This window comes from Syngnathus acus, chromosome 21 (assembly GCF_901709675.1).
Source record: "Syngnathus acus chromosome 21, fSynAcu1.2, whole genome shotgun sequence".
NCBI lineage: Eukaryota > Metazoa > Chordata > Actinopteri > Syngnathiformes > Syngnathidae > Syngnathus > Syngnathus acus.
Window position 1 is genome coordinate 3,021,749 of NC_051105.1, and position 16,505 is coordinate 3,038,253.

The 16,505-nt window shown below is 41.5% G+C and overlaps 1 protein-coding gene across 4 annotated transcripts in view; it reads right to left on the reverse strand.

Annotated features, from left to right (window-relative positions):
- Positions 1-1,823: 1,823 nt before the first annotated feature.
- Positions 1,824-16,505, reverse strand: part of il1rapl1a (interleukin 1 receptor accessory protein-like 1a) — a 170,926-nt gene continuing 156,244 nt past the window's right edge. Inside the window, exons 7-12 of one of the 4 annotated variants that reach the window (XM_037240343.1) lie at positions 16,032-16,164; positions 10,998-11,143; positions 8,285-8,428; positions 6,136-6,306; positions 5,462-5,506; positions 1,824-3,736 (exon numbers count right to left, since the gene is read on the reverse strand). In XM_037240343.1, coding sequence (XP_037096238.1) covers positions 3,015-3,736; positions 5,462-5,506; positions 6,136-6,306; positions 8,285-8,428; positions 10,998-11,143; positions 16,032-16,164 — 1,361 coding nt within the window. In that variant the 3' untranslated portion in view covers positions 1,824-3,014. Of the gene's footprint in view, positions 3,737-5,461; positions 5,507-6,135; positions 6,307-8,284; positions 8,432-10,997; positions 11,144-16,031; positions 16,165-16,505 lie in introns of all 4 variants that reach the window. The other 3 variants (XM_037240342.1, XM_037240345.1, XM_037240344.1) reach the window with 3 other exon arrangements.

Sequence of the window (16,505 nt, forward strand, 5' to 3'; positions counted from 1 at the left end):
CACGCGCACGGGCACGCACGCGCACGCACACACACACACACACGTACACACACACACACAGAGGAGGATTAGCTATTTAGGAACAAATCTCTTCTGCCCTCTAGTGGTTTGATATGAAAACAGGTATGATTCTGTCTCACAAACAGACACACAACTTTCACACACGCGCACGCACACACGCACACACGCACGCACACACGCACACGCACACACACACACACACACACACACACACACACACACACACACACACACACACACACATCTTTCGCAATCAGGGTACTCTTGCATTTGCTCTCTTTTTTTCCTCCCATTTTCTCTTCAATTAACTTGTTAATTGCTGTGAGTCATTAAAATTATTTCTTTTGCTGTTTCCCAATAAAAACTCCAACATTCAACAGTGAAACTTGCAGCTACAGGATCAGGATGTAGTGTGTGCATGCAAATGTGTGTCCAATGTCTGAATACGTGTACCTATGCGCATCATTGATTGTCTGTGGCCATTGGGCAGTGAAAAGAAACAATTAAATAGAATAGACATATGGCGTGGCACCAAATTTGGATGACTGACCAAAAAACACCAAATTGAACTTCACAAGGTCAGAGCCTGTCCAAACGTCTTCTGTTTGATGAAGTTCTCCAGCTAATAGAATTGTACAGACGACCTCTACTGCTGAAGCTTTGATTTCCTTTAAACTCTGAACTGCATCTCATCCAAGCATGTCTTCATGAGATGTGTGCCTTCAGAGAGGAATACTCAAGATTCAGAGAAGTCTAGTTAACAGGTAAAGCTAACGTTCCTGCATTTGTATAAACAGTATTGTCGTAGTAAATTATTGAAGACCAAAACTGCCAAGTAAATAAAGGTGAAAATAAAACAAAAAATATGTATAATACAAAATAAAAGTAAAAATACAAACAAAATAATTTTTTTTTTGAAAAAACATTAAAACTAAATAGCAAAAGAAATGTAAAAATAAATGCAAACGTGTGAGAGAACCCCCAGGAGATGGCACTGTCTGGTAGCATTTTGTGAAATAGTGGAAAGAAATGTCTGGTTTTGTGTTGCTTTCTCCATCTTACACAGCAATACACACAGCATGTTTTCCTGAGAAGGAAGTGCAATCATTGATAGGAATGAACAATAACTCTAATTCTAACTAATGGACTCCTCACTGCATGCTGCAATGCTGCATCGCCCATGAAGCGCCACTTTAGGGCATAAACAGGAAGTGTGCTTCTTTTAATTGTAGAAATGACGTTTATGGACAGGAAACTAGCTGCTTATCCAGGCCACTATGAAATCATATGTACTTAGATCTAGAACAGATATCATACTTATTTGTTTCATCCTCATATTGAAAGGAATGTAACAAGACCCATTATAATGGCATCCAGTATAATAATAATTCATGACAGTAATGACTTTTCATCTATGAGCTCTCACCCGTGACCCTTGTGAGGATGTACGGATGCAGTTAGATGTCGAGAAACCAGGCCGCCCGCGGGCAGCATAATAACTGCATATTATTGTGGATTGATTATGTCAGAATGTACTCCTGGAATGCCGATTAATTAAAGACAGTGTGTCCACAGAGAAAAAAAAATCCTCTTTAACATAGGAAACTTTACTAGGGTACTTGAATTCAAACTTTACATGCCAAAGTATGAGGTGCTATTTTGATTAACAAGTTCAAATATTTTGAACTTTTTGATAGATTTTTTTTCCAATGTGCATATGTATATGCACATTTATACGCACATGTACATGCACATGTGCTGTATAATGTTTTGAGAGCAGACAGGTGTTGCACACAAAAGGGGAGCCCTGCAAAGGAAATCAAGGTTGTTTTTAATGTGCAGTGAGAAAGTATAAGGGCAACTGATCATGACTCGTGTTCTATAAAGATAGACATTTCTCTCGGCGTGAAAATTGTGTTTATATATTTATATAAATATCTATATTATATATAGAATACATATCTATTTTCTATGCATACTCAAAAAGTCACACCTTCAAATATATCTAAAGTCTTTTCCCCGAACACAAATGTACTCTTTTTCTTACCTTAAACATGAATTATTGTTACATAGGAAACCAAAGCAGTTATCAGAATTGTTTTCTTTTTAAAAACAAACTAATAAACAATGGAAAATGGTTTGAGTTTTTGTGGGATTCAAAAGTCGTGTACAAAACACTGTATTGTCCTCCCGTGGTGGATGAAACCATAAAATCTGAGTCCTCAGGCAACCACTTATAAAAATAGAGTTATTTTTTTTAAAATAATCTACACGTTCTCTTTTTTTTTAAGATGAGGCATTCTCAAACAGCGTCTCAAATAGAAAATACCAAACATAGTCTTCCTTCTTCTGCGGCAGGGAGCTGATTGATGTGGACAAGCCCCGCCCCCTCCTTCTCAGCCCCACGCTTTTTATTTTTGCATATTCTATAATTTTTTTTTTTTTTTGTGATATTCATTTTTTTTAAAGTAGATACACCTTTTACAGGTCAAAACACCCCGCCCCAAAAAGAAGTCATTGCAGCTCCTGGAAGCTGATAAAATGTCCAGGAAAACCTTGAAAGAATGCAAAGATTTCAAATGAAAGAGTATACTGCATAAGTGGCTTTGCAGACAAGCACATGGGCATTGAGAAAAAAAAAAGTGATACAAAATATACACCTCCGAAAGTTAAAGCAAACTCCTAGCATGGAGAAGGCAATAGACGTGTGAACGAAAGAACAGAAGAGGAATGCTACAAATGAATGGAGAATATTGGATATGTACAAGACCCTGTTTTCCTTTTGCGCCGATGGATGCATGTGTGTGCATACATGTGTTAGTGTGTGTGTCCTTGATAGCGTTCTTCCACGTGGGGGTCCTTTGACGATTACAAATCCCCACGTCGAAAATGACCCTTAACAGAGCGTCGGTTCTTTTGGGGGAAAACGGCGCTTCCCCTGGAAAAACCGAAAAGGACTTTTAACGCGTTGCCTCTCCCCGACTGCGAGCGGGTTACCAGATGACGCTGGAGATGCTGGTCTCGCGGGGCAGCAGGGGCAGCATGGCGTTGTTGGCGTGCGCCTCCTCCAGGCTGTGCTCGCGGTTCTTCCCGGGCGGCCTCTGGCCGTTGAGCAGCGTCAGCGGGATGTTGCAGTAGGTGTGCTGGCTCCCCAGCGACGAGAGCGGCGGCAGGGTGCCCCCCGCGGGCAGGTCGTACTCGTAGCTGCGGTAGTAGTGTTTCTGCCTCACGGTGGTGTGGTAGGAGTTGTGGAAGGACGAGCGCAGCTCCGGGTGGGCGGTGGCCATGGCGGTGGAGGTGGCCGCCGCCATGGAGATGGCGGAGACGGTCTGCAGCTCGCCGAAAGCGCCCTGCTCGCTGACGTCCAGCGCCGGCTCGTGGCCCAGCATGGGCTCGGTGCGCCTGAAGGGCATTTCGTACTGCAGCTGCTTCCAGAACTTGGAGTGCAGCTTGTTGCTCTTGGGGCCGTGCCACTTGATGACGGTGAGGGTCTTGATGGTGTGCTTGAGGGCCTCCACCTCCTGGTAATTCATGATGCCGCGCAGCTCGGCGCACTCGATGAGGATGACCTTGATCTCGCCGGTGACCAGCATGTTGCGCAGACGCGTCTCCAACTCAAAGATGCTCCAGCCGCGTCGCACCACGTAGTTGGGCGTCATGACGATGATGAGCCGCTTGCTCTGATCCACGCAGCGCGCCACGTCTTCGATGTAAGCTGCGGGAAGCAGGAAGGCCGGTAAAAACTCATTCCGGTGGAGGTAGAATTGAAGACGTTTGAATGTTGGAGGACAAGGGACAACACTGAACAATAGACAGGGTTGGACGCAAGACGATAACCGAGACACACGAGACATCAACGCTGTCGGGCACCAATGCGGGATGGTGCGGCTTGAAGGCGACTCACCCGATTTGCAGCCTTATAACAAATAATAATCCTCCTCGAATTCATATATTTGTGTTTCTATCACTGTGATTTCCATCAATTTTAGGAGGCTTCCATGTTGGCCTTATTACCAGCCTCTGCTATTGACTGAAATTGACCTCAAGCTGCCCTCGGCCTCGCATTGCAACTTTACGAGATTAACCTCGGAAAACAGGTGAGCTGCGACTTTTGCCGTTTAGGGATTGATGGAAATTGGTGGATTCACCTGCTTCATTTTTTATTCCACCAACACAATTTGAACTAGAAAGCTGTTTTTAGACTATTGGGGGGGGGCACATAAAACATCATAATACTACAAAGATTTGTATTTTGCCTTGAACTCCCCTTTCAAGTGTTTTGGGATCAAATTCTACATTATATAGGATATCTTAGTGATATACAACAATGCATTTCAACTTAAGTGCAAATTCTGCTTGTTGGAATGGAACTGTCGAAAAAAAGAAACACTGTATTGTTCTGTACCAATGAAACAATACCTAATGTAAGTTGACTGAAGCTGAGGGACCAATTTCCTACAGATAACCCACCCAAGATGCCTGGAGCTTGCCTGGAACTTGAAGGTTTTCTTGTATCGTCTTCAATTTACTGCCTTCTCTGTTTCGACCAATCGGTTCCAAGTTCGGATCCATAAATCAGAGCAATTGTCTTAAAGGCTTTGGCATAGAAGCATGATTTTCTCTTAGTGGAAAAGGGTACTGTAGCTTAGTGGCTGGCAAAATATTGTAATTATATAAATGCAGCTGATGAAAACTCTTATTAAGAGGATCAGATGTTGTTTGACAACTTCATGTATTGTGGAATGTCTGAAATTTAATTTCCCCCAAATTCTCCAGACTCATGTGACAGGTCACAGGTTACTTAAAACATTAGCAGCACAGTTATATTATGATTATTTCCAATGTCCATTAGGGAAAAAAAGACAAACCTGCTCTGAAAAGGTTCAAGCCTGGTTTACACACACCAGTACACGTGCCTGATTCGAAACACTCGTTTCTGTTGGAAATTGTCATGGCAACAATGTTATCTAGTGCAACCAAGCAAGAAGTCTGAAATGCAGGTCCGACAATTTTTCCAAAAGCAAAACTTTTTAGTTGAATAGCCTAACTCAAAATGTTACCTTGACGTTTTCAATTCAACTAACTTTTTTTTTTTTCCCATTGAGTAAGCCTAAATGATTCTATTTTATTTTCTGGCAGTCTTTACTGCCTATCACAGGATATTATTGTTACAGTTCTAAACTTTTTTTTTTTCGGGGGGGGGGGGGGGGGTCACCATTGCGTGATGTATTGTATTGTGGTTATCTCGAGTACACCACGTACGATAAGAGTGGTAAGGACGCACGCCGATTATTTTCTCACCAGGTGTGGGCATGGGTTAAGATGCAAAATCGATATGCGTCTGAATTGAATTTTCGCAATGCATCCATCGGTATCGTCCCGTGAGGATCTGAACTTGATGATTAATAGCATGTAAAAAAAAAAATTCAGGGCAAAGTACCTCCAAAGAGTCGCGTGTCATCCTGGTAATGCTCAGTGGTGAGACCTAAACATAAACATGTTGACATTCAGGTCAAGAACACACAACACAAGACACGCTCAAGACAACAGCAAAGTGGCCTCATCTGCTCTCATTCATCTCTCATTTCACATTTCATTCAATCTCATCCACGATGATTGTGTCAGGCGCTTACGCCGGCGGCAATATTGCTTTGATTAAAAGTTAAGAGGCAACGCTGTCAGCAACGGCTCCAAGACTTCAACACATTCCCCGCTGATGTTTAATTCTGTATGGTTCGACCAGGACGTGTTTGCGTTTCATCTGTTCCGCATGAAGCTGACAGTACAAACACGCTGCGTCGCTGGTAACTAGAGCACGCTATGTACTAGCGCCTCAGACAGCCTCCCAAGCACAGTTAGCATGCATGAGAATTTGTTCAGACAGAATTTTCAGCGGTTTAAAAATGCATGCGGCGAAGCACGCAAGATGAGAAATGTGTTCATTACATCAGCCCCCCCCCCCCTCCATGTGCACTATATTACACAATAAACATTCCAGGAGAAGCCAGCGTGCTTTTAAAACCTTGAAGAACTCATGTCCACAAAACACGAGACAACAACACAAAAGACACAAAAAGACAACATGGAAAAAAAGTGTTGCAACTCAGTGCTTACTTCCAGTTGGGATGAGGTCTCGGTCGGGGATGAAAAGTTTGTAGCCGTAATGCTTCTCCAGGACGTCAGGGAGAATTTCCAGGGCAAAGCGTTCTTCCTCCCGGGTCTCCTGACTCCACTGGTCGGGGTCCACTTTGGTGTAGGAAAGGTAGGCGTCGTAGTCCTTGTTTTCTGCAAGAAGAATTGATATTCAAGCGATTCCCACACACTGGGTTTCAAGGTCGAGATGCTGAGTCTTCAACACGTGTTGGTGTCTGTGGTGATTTCTCGAACCGCACTGCCACTGGTCGGTGTTAAGACGAGGTCAATGTTATACTATGGGCAACTTTGTGCAGAAACACAATCTATATCCACCCAGGGATCATAATTCTTTCATACAAAAGAAAAAAAAACTGGAAAAATGTCAAGGCTACTTCATCAATCAGAAAGTTTTTCTGTATTTTTCTTAAAGTGTATTTTTCTTAAACTGCGGCTGGCGCTCCCACAACAATTACTTTACTACCCAGTCAAGATGGGATTAATCAACACTCAGTTTTACCTTGACCAGATCTGTTTTCTGTGCCAAAACACAAAGAAAAGAGATAGTTTTATAAATCCCTATGTGGATCAGGGATGTGTGGTCAGGCAAGGCTGTTAAATTATGGAATGTAAAAAAAGAAAACCCCATATGATTCAATCAAATGATTTCCAATTTTGGTTTTCTGGTCCGTGTTTCATATTGTTTTTTTTTTAAAAATCCAATAATGTCCACGACCTCATGGTCATAACTGCTGAATTTGCATATTTCTTGTTCAACTACATGGGCAGGATGCGCAGTGCGGTAGCGAGCAGGCTCACCTCACCTCAGATTGCGCAATCCCTCACTAACTGGTTGAAGAAGCTTGTATTGGTAAGTGCCTGTTTCTGCCTCTACATCTCCAAAACAATGTTTTGAGACACTTTAATGTACCAGACCGTGGCTTTTTTTGGTGTGGTGATCAAATGCCTCGTGTTACTCACTTCTCCAGCCGAGTTTCAAATGTCTGTAATTGTTTCCCCACAAAGTAGACATTCTACTCCAATTGGACGTTTTTTAAATATAGTAACCTGGAATTGTGTTACTGGCATGCAACCGTTACAACTTATTGGATGAGCAAACAAATTGAGAATCTAATTCATAAAAGTAGATTGAATATGTGCTTCACACATAAGGCCCATTTTTCAGGTTATTTGTTTTTGTGTCATTTTCTAATTTAATGACGCATAAATGTGTCCGGTGATTCACCAGCAATGAACTTCTCAGCACGTCACTGGTCTGGATATGACAGCAGTTGCCATGGCGACGGAAGAGCGCCTCAATTAACCCCTTAATGTAAAGTCGGAGAAGCAACAACTTCACAATGCCCACGTTCATGTGGTGCTTTGGAATAAATTGGTGGAGGAGATGCTGAAACAGCTCTAGATGATTTCCCATAAGGCGGTGAACAGGCAGGAAATAGACGACCGGAACAAAGTACTAGTTGTGACATGTTCAGTTAGTCCTAGTCATTATTCTCTGCGGAAGCTGGAATATGGGCCAACCAAAAAGGGAAGAGGGGCTTTTTTCACAAACTCTTTGAGAAGCACATGCAGCTTTGAAAGATTTGCGAAGGAAGGCCATGCCGGGCTGCCTGTGCTCAGTAGGACGGCAACATCAAACACCACATCTCAAATTAGCAACCAACCTTGCAAATTAACCACCTAGCAAAGTTGCGGGAATCAAAACAGCTTGTACCGGCGCGGCCCCGATGGTATGACTTAATCATGTGAAAGTTTTTAGGATGGCAAAACAATGTCACATCCATTATTTATGAGCTTGGCAGAACGCGTGAAAAGGACATTTTCAAATAAAAGACCATTCTGAAAGTGAGCGTATTCTGCAGAAGAAAAAAAAAAAAAGTTCACATTATGATGCTCCTTGCGGCAACTGTGGACATTTTTTGCATGATTTCTTTTAACAAAATAAGAACCAGAAGAAAAACGCTACGAATTTAAGATAGTAGACTGTTGGGGATAAAATCATAATGCAAATAATAGAGTTCACTTTTTAAATGTGGGTGAGTGCTTCTGTTACAGTATTCAAGCCTTAATGCTGACAAGCTCAGGATCCAAAAGGGATGATGATGTTTACCTCCATCCAGGTCCTCACTGCCAAAATGTCTCCTATAGAAGAGCATGAGCTCAATCCTGTAGCATTTGTAGAGCGAGATGAGAAAGATGAGCAGTAGCAGGATGGCCCCGAGCCCGCCGGCTAGCTCCACTGTGTACATGAGCTCTGCTGAGGACGAGACATACACACAAAGCCCCCAGAAATGTCAGTCGAGGTAGATTCCGAAAGGGAAGGGGCCAATTTTAAAATGACAGTTACGATACACTGTAATTTTGGACTGAGATGAAACAAGCTTGTGTCGGACTTTTGTTTTGTGATGTGTCCATGCATCAAATGCACGCAGTACGAATTACTGCCGCTAGAAGTGAAAACGCATATATTCTCTTTACTGGCATTCGGCTTTTCAACACACTCTGGGCTCTGAGGTTTCCACAAGTAGAAACATCAAGTCGGTTGGCTAGGTCAGGGGTTTTCAAACGGGGGTCCTCGGCTCTCTAGCGGTCCGTAGTGGTATTGCAGGTTTGGGTTGACTTTCCCTTTAACAACGGAATAAAATGTTGATTGTTGAAAAGTGTGGTCATGACCTACAATTGTAAAGAAAAAGTTTCTGCTTCTGGTTGTCTCTCTTTAGATTTGGGCCTCAATGGTAGGGAGCTCGGCTTACAAATATGCAACTTTAAGCTGACAGTCATCCACTTGGTTACATATGCACTCCCTGGACTGAACCATCATCAGTATCGGGGGAAGCTAAGCTCTCAGCGAGGCAGCATCCATCATCGGGGGGCGGCAGACACATGAGGCTCATAGGTTTGGGAGAGATGACGGTGCACGGGGGAGGAAGACAAATAGAAGGAGAAAGTGAATTTATTTGGTTGGCGCCGCAATGAAACAGCACCGCACTTTGGATGCCTTCCACACCGAGACTCATGAAAACGTTGGGCGGTTTTAAAAACGGGACGGCTCGCTTTACTCATCGCACCAACGTCCCTTCTGTCTTTGCCGCTTATAATGAACCCCAACGCCGCACTCCTCCACCCCCTTGCTGCATTTCTCTGCTCATTTCTCTTCTCTATTATCTCCTCCCAATCTCCCCAGTGGGTTCGCATGGGGAGGGATGACTTATGTTGTGAATTAAAGCAGCATTTACCTGCTTCCCTCCGCTAAAGAACTGCATGCACCTTAAATCTCTGTCAGCAAGGCCCCAAACGGTCGCCATCGGAGCCGTATGCTCACTTTGTATTAGCAAATATTAAGGTCCACTATAGAACTCCAACTAGTGTATTTTAGACGCCGTGCTGGGTCAATCCAATTATTCTGAAGTAACACGACCCTGAAGCCGCACAATTTGTCTTGGAACTGGCGCATAACTCAAAGTAGAACGTGAGTAAGACTGATTCTTTCATCTTACCTGTTGATGAACATCGTTTTAATTAATTAATTTACTTTATTCCCAATCAAATTATTACATTTGCACAATTATTACATTCTGACGCTATCTTGATCGACCTAAATGTATTATTTATTACTTATTTTTTTGCAAAATGTCAATTTTCTTGCTTGTAATATTATGACTTTATTCTTATAATACAGTTTTGTTTTACTAAAAAACAAAATTATATTTCAATTTACTATTCTCTAAACTGACAATTCAAACTAACAGTCAGACACTTGCATGGAAACATTCCTGTTATTCTTATAAAAAAAAACTTCTTAAGGATAACTAATTAATTTATTAATTTACAGTCAATAAAGGACAGATTATTTCCATTTTTTTAAAGGTGGTGCAGTGTCATTGAATAGACACCTTGGCAGTTCCACTACATCAACAGTCAAACTAGCTTTCTAAGATACACAAGACAATGATCTGAGTAGGAAGAAATGTGTACGAGACAACTGGGAAGTTTGCATCTATGGAGAGTTGGGAGAGCATGAAATAAACATCAGAATGTCAAGTGAGAGAATGAGAGCAAGTATTGCACTTTCTTCCAATCATTCTAAGGACATCTTCTCTTGACTGCAGTTGCCGCACATGCAGATTTGTGAGCTGTTGATGTGCAGTGACCAACTCAAACAGAGTTGCTGTGTTCCAAAACCTCCCACGGAGACTTTGATAACAGCAGGGAGACAAGGAAGCGCAACTATCAAAACTTGTTTTTTGGGGCAGCAAATGGAAACGCTGCACAATCTAGTGATTTTACTTCAAAAGCTAGATGAAAAATTCCACCTTATGAAAGATGCTCAATTGATGCTGCCAGTGCTGACAATGTTTATTATTGTGGCTGTAGATTAGTGATGGACCAATAAAATACTAAAATGGCAAAGATAGTTGGAGAAATTGCTGGAAATGAAAATAAAAAAGTCGTTTTGGAAATATGTCATTTACAAGTTGTAACGTGCAAAGTGAGCTGTACTATAAAAGTGAAAATAAACCATAAAACAACGACAACATTTTGGAGAAAAAAATATGACAACAGTACTGTAATAGAGAGAAAAGTTTTAGCGGCCTCTCGCTATAAATAGATAAGAAGCAGTGCATGTTTCCATTCGATTTATTAGTGCTGTCTGACTTTAAAATAATTCATTAGGTGGCTTAATGTAGATTTAGAAGTGGCTATTGCAGCCCTCCCAGACAAAGAGCAATAAAAGCATTTCTCAAGCTTGACACAAAGTCTCTAATGAGACTTAAAAGTGCATGTCAGCGGGTGAACACTCATTATGAATGTTGCCTTCTCACCCTTCCTGAAGAGCTGGATGGTAGCCTGGCGACGGCCGTTGCCATTCTCCACATAACAGGAATAATTTCCCAGATCCTCCTCTTCCAGCGAGTCGATGGTAAGGGAAATGGCGACTTCCTGCTCGCCGAGGTGCTCCTTGACGATCCTATCAGACAAAAAAGGGATGGCGCTTTCTCTTAATAGCTAGAACAATGGTTGCGACACAGGACACAATATTATGGTAATTAAGTTTGACTTTTTTTGAAAGTAAAAGTAATCCAGGGGTCGGCCATTTTGTAACAGATACAGTACATTCCCTTGATTGCCTTTACATTTGAGGAGGGCTTTCTTGAGAACATGAGGATCTGAAAAGAACGTACCTTGCCCCTTCACTGTCACAATATGTTAATTTCTTTGCCTGCACTCAAAACATATGAGATGTGAAAATCAATAAGGGTTCTTCCTCAAGACCACGCGCCACGGAAGGAGGGAGGGAATCAAATAATGGCGATGAGAAGAAAATCTTTTTATAACGGCTGCCATGGTTACGGCGAGCGGAGGGGATGTAATATTCCATAAAGTAAACGAGCGTCCCCGGCCGGGCTGGTCGAGCCTGATGGAAGGGAGAATGGGGATATCATGATCTCCTCCCTACCAGCACAAACAATTCTACTTAGCTATCTTTAAAAGCACTCTCTGCACAAAGGCAAAGTGCAAAGGAGAAAACTATCCGGCGTGTTGCCGAGCTGAGTGAGGCGGCCATGCGTCATTGGCTGGATGTGTTAAAGAGGCTGAGAAGAAGGCTGTGCATGCAAGTATGTGAATGTGTAGGTGGGGATAATGACTCCAGCAGCCCTCAACTCGCTCTGGAGCCTTCAAGCCGATAAAATGCGCATAAGGACGGAGAGCTGTGCCGGTTTGGCACCAGTAATTGAAAGTGTGTCACGGACTCGTGATATTTGTACGTCCGGTTTGTTGTAGAAAAGGAAGAATAATTCATGTCCCCAGCCTCTCCTCAAGGGATTCGGGGATACTTTGAAGACTCCTAGTTCACCAGCAGGCACAGCTCATTGGCTCACTATCATAAGAAGGCAACCTGCATCTTTAATGGTGGAGAGAAGGTAAAGCTGAGAACGTGATGCAGAGATAAATGTGAACTGCAACACAGTCAAATACAGATATGGTTTGGGCCATATTTTCGCTGGGTCACCAAGCGTAACCTGACACGACTTTGTGAATTCCCTAATTGGTTTTCATGACGTGATGCGAATCGGAGAGTGATCATTTGGAAAAATATGTCACGCTTTAAATGTGAAATTAACTTGTGTAGTGCAGTGCATCCAGAAGTTGCAAGTTATGCGTGTGCTGTTAATCGAACAGGCTACTTTGCTTTTACAATCTACCGTTAAAAGTAATTTAATCACTGTACTGTGCTCCACTGACGGAGCTAGGAATTATTTATTGGGGGGGGGACATGGGGAGGCGGGCAAGGGTATCTCGAATCAATCTGCAAAATGAACTCGGAATTTTTTTTTAAAAATGCAGATGAAAATTCATAATGTGGAAATCATTTCCCAGAAATATTGGAAAATACCAGGGGTCCAAGGATATTTATCCAAGATAATGTTTTACGTTCAAGGGCTGCTAGACTGCAGCCTCTCGAGCGGGCGAGAAAAACTTTTATGCATACTATTCAATGCAGTTACGATTGTTTGCTAGCTACGTAAGAGAAGCACAATGTTTGAAAAAATAATAATTAATTTAATAATAATAATAATAATTCTGTGATGAATTTCCGCATACTGTACCCATGATAATATTGAATGAATGAATCTCCTTATATTGTGCAGGTATACTACAGATTAAGATGTCCTAAAACTGGTCTAAAGTTGCATCAGACTTCTAAGTGCACATAAAATGTTTGGAAAAAGTATGTGAAGTGCAGTTCATGGAGAGGTACAAATGAGTGCATTGATTCAGTGTCTGCTGCGGGCACATTAGAGTTCTGTTACTTCCTCATTAGTGAAGTCTGTGTTTGCTGCTTAAGTGATTAATTTCAGGCTCATTCCATTTCTTACTGCACCCACGAAATAAGCCTGCAAAACATCATCCGAATTGGGTCAGCGGTATATTGATCGCCTTCTCAAAAATGCCACGCAGGATTTTGTTTTTGCTAATTTATTAATCCCCTGCAAGATATGCTAATGTCCATTCATCCGTGTTATGACAGCGACGGTGAGGTTGCGCAAATGAAAATTTATGGGCTTGCCGTCGAAATGAGCTCGCCTGGATCAATAAGTTAGAGAGTCGGGTGTATATAAATGGCAGAAGTGAGCTGTTGCTCTCAAAGCGCGTGTTCGATGCATTTGTAATGAAGGCCGAAGTGTGCGTGGGTGCCGGCGTTAACTTTGCCGTTGGATGAGTGCAGATTTGTTCACGTGGAGACGCTCCCATTCCTCCTCTTAAGTGCACCCTCCATATCGCTGGATGATTTTATGGGAGTAAACTCGAGGCCTTGGTCGGATTGGAAAAAGCCTAGGGTAGCGGCATTAGTAACACAAGGCGATTGATCAAAGACTTTATTGATCCACCGCGAGGAATATTACAGTGCGTTTGGGGGAATCCTTGAGTGGGTTGCTTAAAAGGAGATTTATTTCCCTTGCATATTCATATTGCCGCACAAACATCCCAGCTGCGTCTCGGATACCCTCGCCCTCCGTTCAATCTCTCAGCCTCTCTCGCCCATCTGTGTGCTGTTGGAGGTGGGTGCACACAGAGAGATAGCACAAGTGGCGGCGGTGTGAAAAATGGTGGTTGTTAACCATCTGACAGGGGGCTGTCTCCCCTAGAGCTGCAGCCGCTCCAAACTGTCCTAATGGCAAACATGCACGCGGAACGCCGAATGGACTTGTTTTAAAATGCGTTCTATCGTGCGTGAGGAAGACGCATTGGAATTGAGCTCATTTTGGACGTCTACGAGAGGTAGATTCCAAAGTGAGGCTTTTTTTTGGCCCGCGCTTTGAATGTCCTTTTTAACGGCGCGTTAAGCAACACTTGCTGCGCTCTCCAAAGAGGTAAAGGAACGAGCAATGTAAAAGGACTGAAAGCAGAACATAGAATGAGAAAAGATGGCAACGTTGCCACACTTTTCCCATTATTGAAACAGAAATAATCGTTTTTAAGGTGAAAGGAGCCATCCTAAAATATCTCTACATGCAACAAAAATGAAAAATAAAAAAATGTAAATGCAAAAATGTTCAAAAAGTTAAGGACCGCTTCTTTTTTTTAACCCTCGTTTTGTTCATTTTTGGGTTAAACCAAACTACTTTTAAATTTAGGACGCTCGAAAACAATACCTACATTGTACTTTTCTTTTTTTTTTTAAATAAAATGCATGTTGAATATAATATTAACTCAGAAGTGACACAATGACCAAATACCATCCAATTCATAGATTTTATCTGGGAGATTTTCCAGTATTCACAAAAGTAATCATTGTTTGAAATCAAAGGTTAATATTTTATAAAAACAAGTTCAAAACAAAAGCAAAATGTCAAAACAATCCAACTTTGATCTCCAGCTGGCTTAGCACAAATACTTCTCACTTCATCGTGACACACTGGAGTCTTATGCTTTGAATGTGAGTTTATGTACTTATACATATTACTACTTGAAAAAGCAAAACAAAAACAAGTGAATGGCATGCTAACCAGATAAATAATAAGATCAAATAGTAGAAATAATGGAAAAAGAAATAATAAATAAAGATTTGCCATGCTTCTTATTTCGTAAAGATTTTTTCCAGATTTTTTGTTGTCATTTTCCAAATTATATGACATTGAAATCAAGGTGGTCATTCACTACGGTTGAGTTGGGCTAATCTATTATGAAACACTGTTGAGATAGCAGTTTCAGTTAGTTACTTTCACGCTATTGGACTCGTGACAACACTTGCTGGTGATTGCAGTTAAAGTTGCGACACATAATCAATGAAATGGTGCAGCAACACTGACATAAGTATGCTAATATGCTGTTCGACTGAGGCAACATGCACGGTATTTTCTTCATTTGAACTCATGTTCAAAGTTGAGGCGACATTACAGGAAAATAAACGCCAACCAGCAGCTGCTCGGAATGAGGCAAATGCATCACTGGAAAATTGTGGGTTTTAGTAATTTGGAGTCAATAGGCTGAAACATGCAAATTAATTTTACACTGAATGCATGCCATTCCTCTTGGTGGCAGTACTACGGGCTATTAGGACACTTCGCTTTGGGACGACAGCCTTGCATGTTCATGACCAGCAATGCTGAGAAAATGGAATTAGAATTCATCTTACATACAACACATGAACATTTTTTGTACATTTAGAGGCAACACTACATAAACACTAAAGCTGCTGTATTAGGTATAGCCTTATATTGATTACTTATACATGCATAATTGATGAACGATCAACTTCTCCTACTTTATTGACAGATGAAGAGACATTTTACAATTTGTCTTTGTTTTTTAGAGTTGTCATTTTTCTGCACCTGGCAAAGCACCTCTTGAAGTTGCAAACACATTTCGTCATAATGTAAATTATAATGACAATTAGGCGATTCTGACTTGTTTGCTAATTTAACTTCATGCCAGTAGATAATTTCCGTATTAATTATTGGGGAAATAGTAACTTGTAAGGGTCTAAATACTAACTTGCGTAATTTATGATAATGTCATTAACGCTGTAACTTTTCACAGCAACCTAATTCGTTTGAGATAATCCTAGTTAATGTTATTTCTCCAATTTGCTAAGAAAACAAACATGTTAGTTTACTAATTTAACTCAATGTTGGTTAATGCTACCTCTCTGAATTAATTGTTGAGCAAATAGATGCGCTAGTTTGCTAATTTAACTTAATGTCACGTAACGTTCCGGCTTGCACTTCATTGTCAGGTAAATGGACACATTAGTTTGCTAACTACGCATGACTTTGCGAATGTCATTACCGTTTCATTTGGCCCAATTGGAACTTGAGAGGTCACATTAATAGTCCAGTTGTGTTGCTTACTTGATTTCGGTCTCCTGGACTCGCTCTTCATCCAAGTCTTCAATGAACTTATCTCCCTTCATCCAGTAGATGAGCGGAATGACGTCACCGCTGTAGCCGAAAAACGCCCGGCATGTCAGGTTCAGTGCGCCTCCTATGAAGAATAAATAGACACCACAATTAAGGATCCAATCTACTAATAAAACATCACATCCTCGATGAGCAGATAAAGGCATTGCGACACAACAAATAATCCCAAAAAGTACTTGGCACTCCAACTACCACCACATTGATTAAAATAAATATTGTAAGTACAGTATTTTCCGGACTATAAGGCGCACCGGACTATAAGGCGCACCTTCAATGAATGGCTCATTTTAAAACTTTGTCCTTATATAAGGCGCACTGGACTATAAAGCGCACCCTTAATGCATCATGTCAGATTTTTAATCCAAATCAAATCATTCTCCATTTTATCTTTTTTATTTCAACTTC